This window comes from Malaclemys terrapin, chromosome 16 (genome assembly GCF_027887155.1).
Source record: "Malaclemys terrapin pileata isolate rMalTer1 chromosome 16, rMalTer1.hap1, whole genome shotgun sequence".
NCBI classification, from domain to species: Eukaryota; Metazoa; Chordata; order Testudines; family Emydidae; genus Malaclemys; species Malaclemys terrapin.
The window spans coordinates 1,728,822-1,739,942 of record NC_071520.1 but is presented as its reverse complement, the minus strand read 5'-3'; the positions used below and the strand labels follow the sequence as shown (position 1 = coordinate 1,739,942).

Sequence of the window (11,121 nt, the reverse complement as noted above, 5' to 3'; positions counted from 1 at the left end):
ATGAAGGGACTACATTTCCCAGAGGTCTCATCGCTTAGGGACGATGGTCAGAGGCGAGCGTGGCGCTGTGCATGCCGGGAAATGAAGTCCGCCTCTGCCCCCGAGAGCGAGGTGCTTTCCCCCTGCGGTGGAGCGGCGCGACGCCGCACTCCAAATCCCATGGTGCCTCGCGGCAGGACTCCAAGTCCCAGGGTGCATCGCCGCCACTATAAATTCCTGGTGCAGGCCGCGCCTGCGCTGGCCCGGGCATCGCCAGAGGAGGCCGTCATGGCGCTGCGCTCCCGGCTGTACAGTGTGTTTTTCCGCCGCACCTCCACCTTCGCCCTGACCATCGTGCTGGGGGCCCTCGTCTTCGAACGCGCCTTCGACCAGGGCGCGGACGCGTTCTACGAGCGTCTCAACCACGGGGTGAGGGGCCGCTGAGGGGCCGCGGCGGAGCTCGCGCAGTTCCTAGGCCGGCGTGGCTGAAGGTCAGGGCGGCCTGTGCACTGCGCGCGGCCCCGGCTCGGGCGCGGCCCCTTGACAGTCCGTATCCCCAGGCGTGTTCCGCCTGCGGCCAGAGTGGGGCCGCGGAGAGCCGGGCCCCGGGTGACCTTGGCCCGGCCGGTGACGCTCTTCCCCGCCGTACTAGCGGGGCTGGCTGCCGGCTCCAGACCGCCTCCGGGCCCTGCCTAGACGGGACCAGCCGCCCGGGTGGGTGCCGGGCCCCTCAGCCCCGCCGATCGGGGCGGGGCGGCGGACCAGGGGCCTATTCTCCATGCTGCGGCTTCCTTACAACATACCTCGCCCCTTCTGCGCTCGCCGCTGCGCCCCGTGTCCCCCGCCGCCCTGTGCTAGGCCGGGGGGCACCGCGCCCTGCCGCACCTTCCAGCCAGCTCTGAGCGGTCTCTGCCAAGGTGAACACAGCAGTGGCTGGGCGAACCTACTCCCTTAACACAGGCTGCCTGTCATGGTAGGGAAGCAGTGGGGTTGAGTTCTGCTCACTTTATTCAGCCCTTTATTTTACAGGGCCAGATGCATATGAAGGGCTGAGGATCCAGCAACCATGCTAGTATCATGGCAGATGCATTTTGTAAATGCATAGTAATGCCAGTGCTGAATTGCCTTGTGATAACCACCATGATTATAGAAGTACTGCTATTATGGCACTTATAGGGAGGATTTATGCATGCTCTTGGACTTCTCTAGTTGTCTTGGCCCTAATGGGGGAGACAGTCAAAGAAATGGTAACACAGGAAGCTTAAAACAAGGACTCATATTTCTTGAATGTCTTCAGTTTCATATTTCTGATGTCTAACTCAACAAAAAAGGTGACAGCAACTTTGCACACAATGTAGGTCATATAGGATGTGTGCCAATATTGCAGTGCTGTCCCAAGCAGTCTGCAATGTAAGATGAGATGAGTCAAGTCATCATTGTAGTTAAGTTGCATCCATGGACAGGAAAAGCTTGATAATTAATGCTTAGATACCATGGCAATAAGTGATACACACATTACCTGATCCTCCAGTTATCTGTAACTGTCCCCTTAGCATACCAAGTTGTGATAAAGTATGTATTTTAACTCTAAAAGCACCCAGAGTTTGTGCAAAATACAAAATTACAGCCAAATATAAAGTGTATGATTTGCACATTTCCTTTTCCCTTCCAGGAGTTTGGGGCCAGAGGAAACTTCTAATATCCAACTGGAATTATGTATTTCTTTGGCTACTTTCTTAATTGAGCAATTCAGTTATTACGTGTTAGTGTACTCTTTGTCAGTCTAGGGTTGTATGCTGATTTTCCTCTTTTAAAGAGGCTATGATCCTGTCTAGACCAGGCATTAGAAATGCTATGATACTTTCTGCCCACAAACAAGAATCTTACAAGTATTTATTGTATCAGTTGGTTGTGATGGTTGGGCTAAAGACCTTGTTTTGGGTCCAGCTTGAATCTGTTAACTACAGTGGCTTTTCCTCAGTGTGAATGGGGAGCCAGAAGCTGCAACAATTTGGTGTTTCTTAACCTGCAAGGTTACAGAGTAGGGCAGCAGTAGGAACCTATAAAGTTGTATGATCCTAGACTGCCTCCCTATAAAAATATTCTTGAAAGCTACCTACATTCCCTTTCTGCTATTGTAGTTTACCTAATGCAGATCCTGAGAATGGGGCCCCAAGCTGAGGCATCAGTGCACTGCTCCGGGCTCTTGTGGCACTCACCTGGTATCATACGCTCCTCTGGTGACTGGGTACAGGGAGGTCATAGAACAAAAGAGCAAAGCTACTATAAAAATATTAAGCAAAATGCAGAAAAGGATGTGTGACTAGAAGGAAGAAATGGCAGCAAGTATGCTGGGACATGAGAGGAAGGGGACATGGTCTCATTCTGCCAGTCCACTGCAAGAGGCAGCTTAATCAAAAAAGATGAGATCCATTATCTTAACTCCATTCAAGAGGAGGAATTGCACTGTAGAAGTTACCCCAGAACCTGTGTTTCAAGTGTGTGCTGTGCCTTCTGGAACAAGTGCTTTGGTATTCCTGGAGTGCACTGGTCTGGCTAGGTAAGGCATTGTGTGGATGTGCCAAAGTGGTCACCCAAACAAGTGCCATTAGGATATGCTGTCAAGGGCAAGACACCAAATGGGACAGCAATGGCAGGAAACTTCAGTGTGTTCCTCACTTGTAGGCATTCCCTTTAGGTGAAAGTAAGAAATTCAACCCAGCATCACTGGCACACATACATAAGACTTCTTGCTTTTGTTTTTTTCAAATGCAGAAACTGTGGAAACACATCAAGCACAAGTATGAGACACAAGAAGAGTGAAGTGAGAGCTGCAGGAGCCATGCGGGGGTGCCTGTATCCCCTTGTGTAAACTCTTCAATTGCCTGATACCAGTTACCAAGCATGAAAATGGGCTTCTGACTGAAGAAATCTGAGCCAGAGTACATCACCAACTTCATCTGTGGCAGAAACCTTGATGGATTTACTCCTGCTTTGTTAAAACATTCTGTTAAACTAATAAACTCACTAACCTGTACCTCTTGTGCTTACATGGTCAGTGAACTTCCCTGTGCTCCATATGTAAATAAGGGTTTATTGTTAGCCACAGGATGTTGGGCTCTAAATTAATGTGGCATATAAAGCCTTATTTCTGTGGCACAGTATGGAAAATCAAATGCGGTTTGTTTTTGTATAACCTTAAAAAGTGGAAGCACAGGTACAGCTGAAAGTCTTTGTCAGTATTTATTGCTTTTGCCTGGTAAATGTTCCAGTTTATAACTGGACCAATGTACAGACAGGAACAATAGCCTTAAATAGGCAGGCAATAGCTAGCCAAAATCTCGAACCATAAATGGTCTCTCCAAATATTCTTAACAGCACTTTATTTAAAAAATTCCTCCAGCATTCAAACCCATCTTTCACTTTGCTCTTGGTTATATGCACCACTTTAGTCTCTTTATTTAAACATTGTTTTTTATAGTAATTAGTATATCAAAGCACCCAGTTTTGGTTCTGGGGCTGTATCTTTGTTACATCTCAAACAAACCATCTAGTCTTTGCTTGCTGACAGATGATAAGCATTTGTTCAGGGTGGCTGCCTCTGTAGTACTGATTTTAATTAAAATCTTAACTTTCAAATAGCCTTCACTACTCAGTGAGAAGGGCTGCTTTGCTTTCAGACAGCTGGCCTGAGCTGCACTTAAAAACAAAACACCCCACCCTGGGGAAGAAGGGCTAAAATGAAGGGGCTGTAAATAAGATGTATAGCTGGTGTATTCTAATGACAGCTGAGTCCCTTTTCAAGCTTATAGGGCTAACTCATTTTAAATTTAGTATAGGTCTGGAGCTCTGCATTACCATGTTGGGAGGGCTGTAGTGATCTGTCTTGAGTGTTCTGTTCAGCCTTTTCTGCTTACAGAATGAGTATGCTGAAGTGGTGCAGGTGCCTTATTCTTTTGCTGTTTGATACACTACATAAGGTGCTAAACAGCTAGTGCCTGCCCTGGGAGCATAAAGCTAAATATCATACAGGCATGGGGGAAAGTGGTAAAAAGCAAGCAATGGGAAGGGATATGGCAATACTATAGTGAGATTGTAGCTATGTCATCCTTGGTTATGTCTATACAGCAGCAGGCAAGACATTTCCCAGAATGGGTAGACTACTGCCTGAGCCTGTAGCAGGGGGGTTGAGTGGGATTGTATGCAAGCAGCTAGCCCAAGCTGCCATGCTTGGTTTTGTGTCAAGATGCTATTCTTAGCCTGCTAGGTGGAGCAGCACTAGTGCCTTTCTGGCTGTAGTGGGAAGCAGCTTTAAGAGTCTCATCCTAACTGATAGCAGTGCCATCAGTTCCCATGCCGCTTTGCTGCCTATTTCCAGAAACCCTCTTCCTTCACAGGCCAGGAATGGAGGAAGATAAAGCATTATCTAACTCCCTGGTTCCTTTAAAACTTCTCCAATAGGAATCTGTTTTTAGTGGATGGGGATGACTGAAACCAGTTACTACTTGCCTGGCCAGTCCTGTACAAACCAAGCTGGCTGCCAGTCCTACACACCTTACACTTGAACTGTCTTTCTGCCTGTTACATTTCCACTAATAACATGCAATTGAAGTTTTGCTGATGGATGACTCTGAAGTGGAATGGAACTTGCTACAGCAGTAGCATGAACTGGAGAAAAGCTTTATGGATAGTGAAAACAGCTTAACCACCCTAGGTGCCATTTATATTTGGTGGGTAAGGAGGATTTGCCAATATTTTGTTTGAGGAAAAAATGGTGGCTGTAGACTCCTAGCAGCCTTAAATTGCTTTTATAGAGGCACCCTAGGGGGTAGGATTTAGGCCTTGCTGGGCTAATCTCATAACCTAGCCAAAAAACCCACGTTTGCTTCTAGTGTAAGTTCTACCTGCAGTGCTGATAGCTTTATGCTATGCTGACCTAGGGATGGTGGTTTCAGTAGCCTTGAAGCTAGAGTTACCTAGCAGTGAATACATATTCGAGGGGGAGATGTGGTAGCAAGTCTGGCAAAAAGCAAATTATTAGGCAAGGGGATAACAAAGTACAAGGGTTAAGTAGTTTCCTATGACAATGGCTTTTGGGGAAGCACAAAGAGTTAAATTCATTCCTTTTACCCCATGTCCTAGTGGGCTGTTGAATAGTGCAGAAAATTTTATCCTGTGAACATTCAGGGCTTTATCCTATTTGCATAATGGTGACAGCCATTTCCATTCTTTCTGAAAGCAGCCTCACTGTTATAGCACTAATCACATAGCTGTACAATCTCCTCCCCCTGCGTATAACTTGGCAGTGAAGGATGTGCATACAAAGCTTAATACAAAAGCCTGCCTTCTGCAGTATTTGGAGAAAAGCAACATGTAGTACTACACACACCAAAACAAGGGTTAGAATGCTGGAAGCGTAGAATTCAGTGCATTTTACGTAGCAGCAATACACCAAAAATAAATTGCTCTAGACTTCCTTTGGAACAGGTTGATCTACCACAACCCCTTTGTCATCTATGTGGGGAGCTAATGTACTCATTTATTTTCAAATGTAGGATAAGTCTACATGCTGGTGAGCAGAACGCATTTTCAATGTGCAGATATTTAATGACAACTTATTGACATTCGTATCACAGACAGCTAGCTCCATCTCCAATAGCTGTCTAGGCTCTTGTAAGGTAGCCCTCACCCTGGTATCTGAGTACCTTACAAATAGATTAAAGTGACTTCAGGCACGGTCTCATTCTGTAGAAGTGCCTTTTTGTATGACAAGATTGTTTCTCTTGAGACCTCTGTCAGCAGGCAGAGATTGCTATTACTAGCTCATAGCGTTCCCCATGACAGGTATGATCTGAGCTGTTCTGCTTAATGAGTGGTGACAAGTAGCTATTGGGAAAGCAACTCTATGGACTGTGACTGCAGAGGCAAATCACTGCATGCCTTCCCCTCACCTAATTTGCATATTGCAATCATCTTGCTTTAGATGCCTTGATAGTGAAGGCCTTTCAAAGGGGCTTTGGGCCATGCATATCCACTGCACACCTCACTTCATTAAACAAGCTCCTAACTGCAGGCATATGATAGTTCACTGCTAATGGATACAGACAGATTAAATTAGATAGGGTTCATTGACGGAAACTGCATAAAACACCAAGCCGAAAGATTCAAATTCTTTATCTGCATGTTTTTATACACGTTTCTCGCTCAAGGGAGAGGAATTTAAAGTACATCACCATACAGCTGAACTCCTAGGGCTTTATCAGCAACAGGACTGGTCTGTTGTGCATTTGTTTCTATACATCCCATGAGTCTACTGCAGGATAAGGCACCGTGTGTGGAGTGGGCAGCTGTAGCTAATGGCACAGGCGAACCTCACTGTCAGTTGTAGCGCTCATTCTAAGTGCTCTTAGCTGTGCTGATAGTTGTGGGGGCAGGGGGATGTTTCTTATATGAAAATAAAGTTCTCATAGAATCATTACAAAATAGTTTTAAAAAAAAATGAATGGCTGTTGCAGCCTGTCCTATGCATCTGAGAGACCTGCTGCTGCATTAGCTGTATTGACAACTAGCACAGCAGCAAGCCTGCCTGATGGGCAGTTCCTATTCATAAATGGAAAGCTCTCCCCAGGGTGGGGTGATCCCAGTTAAAATTGAAGGGCTGGGTATTGCACCATAACCTTAAGATCAGGAGGCCCTCAGAAGTGAAGGCCTGAATCCAATGCAATGCCTTGGGCTAAGAGTCCCTCAGGAAGGGATCATGCCTTTGTTCCGTTTCCTGTCAGCCATGACGCGGCGGTTATGATTAGCTCTTGCCCCTTTGTTGGCTTCCTTCTTCCTTCGGTCTTGGACTGTATCCCGGCTTTGTCCATGCCCCTTGGCGTTCCCTACGACAGCTGAGGTGTTGTCATGCTTGTACCTAAAGTATAGATAAAAATGGGAATCACCACAAGTTCTGCACAAGGCACAATGAGGATCACACATCTAATTTCTCTAAGACAAAAGAGCCTGAGAAAAAATCAGATGTGGAGAGAGCACACCTGAGGGGAGTCCATCCACCCAGCCATCTCCCCTGATGAGTGAGCTGTGCAGCACTTCTATAGTATCCGAACATTACCCATCAGCCCTGTGATGCCAGCTCCCTCTTCCTGCTTTTAGCATGCCAGCAGCCAGCCAGATGTTGCACTGAAGCCTTGTACTGTCTAGGCATCCCCTGTGGTAGTTACTGAGGATCTGGGAAGCTCCTGTACCCCCAAATCTTACTAATCTTATGCAGGTTCCTGCTCTCCCTGCCCCCATATAACTGCAGCAGTAGCATTGCTGTGCCAGTGAAGGGACTTGCCAGGCATCCCTGCCACTTGGTGTAGCTGCACTCTAGGCAGCAAAGTGGAAGCTGAGTAAGATGTTGGAAATGGTGACACTCCCAACAACTCTCGAAAGGTGGACTGTCATTTCTGAAAGCCAACCTGAGGCTGTGTGTAGACTGCGCATCTTACAACGGTGCAGCTGTGCCGTTACAGTACTGCCATTGTAAGATATGTAGTGTAGCCGCTCTCCTGACGACCAAACAAAAGCACCCCCAACGACGGGCGGTAGCTTCGTCATCAGGAGAGCGTCTCCCGCCAACAAAGCACTGTCTCCACCGTCACTTTTTGTCGTTAAAACTTTTTTTATTTGGGGTTTGTTTGTTTTTTTCACACTCCTGAGTGACAAAAGTTTTAATGATGAAAGTGCAGTGTAGCCACAGCCTAAGACCTGGAGCTTCTAGTCAACTCAAGATGCAACATACCATTGTGGCTGGAGCCCTGAGGAGACAGAATATTCCGACCAGGTGCAACAGCATGACAGTCACCAAGGAGGAAATCCTGGCCCACTAAAGTCAGGGAGTGTTTTGCCACTGACTTCAATGGAGCCATGATTCACCCCTGGAGTAGGATTCCATCTTACCCTTTCCTTGCAAGGTAAGTCATCCGTCTGGCTTCAGCTCTCTCCCTCAGCACTGCTGGGTCCTGCACAAAATGGTCCTGCTGGGGGATGGAAATAAAGTCTTTAATCTCATTACCGTCTTATCAGCATTAAGCGTGACTTGGGGAGCTACAGAAGCCTGACTTCTTGTGGCTCCCTGGTGTGGGGAGAGTCCCCCACATCCCTCAGCTGAAGTTATTCATTACAGCCAAGTAGTCCTCCAGGATCAGTGACAGGGAGCGGCTGATGTGAGATGCCAAATTGATCAAAGTGAAAAGCATCCGAAAATTTGAATTGCAAGTGGTTTCACTGAGATTTTAGGGATTTTTTCCCCCCATCACAGCCAAATGGTCAATTCCCATTAAATCCATGACAACCATGAAAATAATACAGCTTTAATGATCCTCCCCTCCCCCTCATGCACTCCGCTGGCATCATATCATCTCTTCCAGAGAGACATGCACACCTCTCCAAGGAATAAGAGTCCTGTGACATGCCTAGGTTGGGAGGCTGTGGGCAATTGCACTTGGGGGACACTTCACTGTCCAACTTGCTGCAGCCTGCCACTCTGAAAAGCAGAGCTGCCTCAATGCTATGTGAACAGATCCATGGTTTGGAAAAGGAAACCCTTTCCACACTGTTACTGGTCAGGGCTTCAACCAGCGGCGTATTATCACCTAGACCGGCAAATTTGCAGGGGCGGCAAATTTATAATAGCAGCATTTTTGTAATCGCGGCATCAGTGATGCCGTGATTCTACCAATCATCGCGCATATTGAAACCACCAATGACGGCGCGACACCATTTCATAAACATACTCGCGAGAATCCTAAACTGCGCTGGACCCCCGCTTGAACGCGGGGTTTTGGATCCATGCGCGGTCCCGCGCTATAAGCGAAATCGCGCTATACAGACGCACGTTCAAGCGAGGGTCCACTGTACTTGTAATTTTATTTATAATAAAACTTGTAAATGTTCAATTATTTTAATGATATTTACATTCATTTTAGTTCAAATGAATTTGTAAAAAAACTAAAACAAGTTCATATGGGGCTGGGGGTGGCAAAATCATTAATCCGCTACTGGCTTCAACAGGTGAAATAGATAGGGCATACAATATAATTTAGCATAATGCCAATTCCCATCAGCCTACAAATTAAGCTAGTAACCTTTGTTGTTTCCTTTTCAGGCTCTTCCACTTCCTCCTCTTCCTCCTCCTCCTCTTGTCCTTTGTGTCTCAGGACTTGAGGGATGGTAAATGGCCTGGGAAATGGAGAGACAAAGGTGAAAGATTCAGTACTATTTCATCTGGGCAGTTCTGATACTAGAATCTTTTAAAGACAATTCTGAATTACAGAAGGGCAGGTCTTTCAAGAAGTGAAATCCACAGCTTTTATGGACCTGCCTAATTTGTAAAGCAAGTGGACTGAATTAGCAAATCTAGAGAGAAGGAGAGCAGCCAATGACAAATTTGCCATGTTCCACTGACTTCCAGGAGATCTGCAATTGGTGAAAATTGACTAATAGGGAAAAGTGTCTTAGTGGAACATGTATCCTTGATTTCATATTTAATACTTCACCACCTGTACATTTGGTCTAGCTGTAGGACCATATACATTGGGGGTCAAGTGCAGCCCTATTGTAATTCCACAGAGGTCAATGGAGATCTCCCCCAGACCCACTCGAGGATAGGGATGCCACCTCTGATGTACAAAAAATCCAGACATCCAGGATGATCCTGAGCCCATAAAACTGGCCAGCCGGCCGTGTGTAATGAGCTCCCTTACAGATTTCCTGGGACAGCTACCTCAGAAAGGGATGATCCCTGGAAAACCTGGACAGACAGCAACACTACCCCAGGATGAATTTGGGGCTGTGTATTCAGTTTAATTCTCCCTTTTTATATATGCACATCTTCCATTCCCTGTGGAATGTACTTTTCACATCTATCAAATCTAACTTAAAAAGGGACAGTTTAAAACACTTACTATCCAGTGCCACCTTGAGGCAGGGATAGGATGGCATTTCATGCACTGGGTGAATTGCAAGGGGGAGGAGAAAGGCAGAAAAGACTTGAGACATGCAAGGGACAACAGAGCTGCACAAAAAAAAAACATGCCTTCCTCTAGGAGACCACCCAGAAAGCATTTTGCATAGAGCAATGGCATTTGATGGTTAACTCTCTCTAGACATCAGCACACAGAGAGCGATGGGACTGAGGGTTGTATGTAGGCATATCAACTCACATTACGTGCACACCATATTAAAATCAGGTATCTGCTCAAAATAGTCCCCACTTTAAAACTGCTATGATTGGTCAGAGGTTGTCCCATTGATTCTCAGTTGCACCCATTATGCTGGCTTTGCTGGGGAGTCTTTCACACAGGAGGAAATCCATCGGCTTTATGGCCCCTTTGCACACCTCGAGCAGTGCAAAGGCCTGGAGCGAGGAAGAGAAAAACTATCCCTTTATTTCTGGCTCTAATGCAGTTCTTCTAAAGGATTCCATTTGATTTTAAATCTGTGGTTGTGTCACCAAGGAAAATAAAACTTAAAACCAAAAGTACAACAGCCTTTGTTTTATATCAGACACCCAGGCCTGATCTTCAGAAGTGCTGAGCACCCTCAGACCTCCCAGAAAAGCCAGTGGGAAGGGTGGGTGCTCACAACTCCTGAAGATCAAGCCCCAATGTGTTACAGGTGAACCGTAAGGAAGTTTTTATTCAAGTCCCTAGAACTCTTTAGGAAGATTCCAAAAGAAGAAAAAAGTAGAGAAGAGAAATATTTTGTTTTAAATGGGGTTAGCACTGCCTGTTAAAAAGGTACAATTCCTGCTTCCTGAAAATGCTGTTATGGCTGGAAAATTACTCTGTAAATCACAAGAGAAACGTTAAGCTTACAGCTTCCAAAAGATGGAGAAAGAGAGAGAAAGAGTGGGTGTGCATACTTGGTTGTCTGTCAAAATCTCATTCCTTTTCCCAACATACCTCTAGCCATGCTCTTAGAATTAATGTTTTTCAGTTCTAACTCTCAGCTAACCCTCATACCCCTGGGAGCCAACTTGCAGATGGTGAGACTGTGGCAGAGAGAGGTGATGGTCACATGCCGAGGCAGTGCAGTGGAGCCCAGAACTCTCAGTTGCATGCTCTAATCACTAGATCACAGAAGAGCCTGTGCCCA

General features: G+C 46.2%; 2 protein-coding genes across 6 annotated transcripts in view; one reads left to right on the top strand and one right to left on the bottom strand.

The window, feature by feature from the left end:
- Positions 1-66: 66 nt before the first annotated feature.
- LOC128824586 (cytochrome b-c1 complex subunit 9) lies at positions 67-3,016 on the top strand. 2 transcript variants are annotated; one of them, XM_054006259.1, is made up of 2 exons: positions 67-408; positions 2,755-3,016. In XM_054006259.1, exons 1-2 carry the CDS (start codon positions 82-84, stop codon positions 2,800-2,802), a joined length of 375 nt encoding a protein of 124 aa, XP_053862234.1. In that variant the 5' UTR covers positions 67-81; the 3' UTR covers positions 2,803-3,016. The 2 variants fall into 2 exon arrangements, with proteins under 2 accessions (XP_053862234.1, XP_053862236.1); XM_054006261.1 differs by having other exon boundaries at positions 67-470.
- Positions 3,017-6,136: 3,120 nt separating this feature from the next.
- ASCC2 (activating signal cointegrator 1 complex subunit 2) overlaps positions 6,137-11,121 on the bottom strand; it is a 40,102-nt gene continuing 35,117 nt past the window's right edge. For 3 of the 4 annotated variants that reach the window (XM_054006255.1, XM_054006258.1, XM_054006256.1), the window contains exons 17-19: positions 9,111-9,204; positions 7,924-8,003; positions 6,137-6,895 (exon numbers count right to left, since the gene is read on the bottom strand). In XM_054006255.1, coding sequence (XP_053862230.1) covers positions 6,724-6,895; positions 7,924-8,003; positions 9,111-9,204 — 346 coding nt within the window. In that variant the 3' untranslated portion in view covers positions 6,137-6,723. The remainder of the gene's footprint in view (positions 6,896-7,923; positions 8,004-9,110; positions 9,205-11,121) is intronic. The other variant, XM_054006257.1, reaches the window with a different exon arrangement.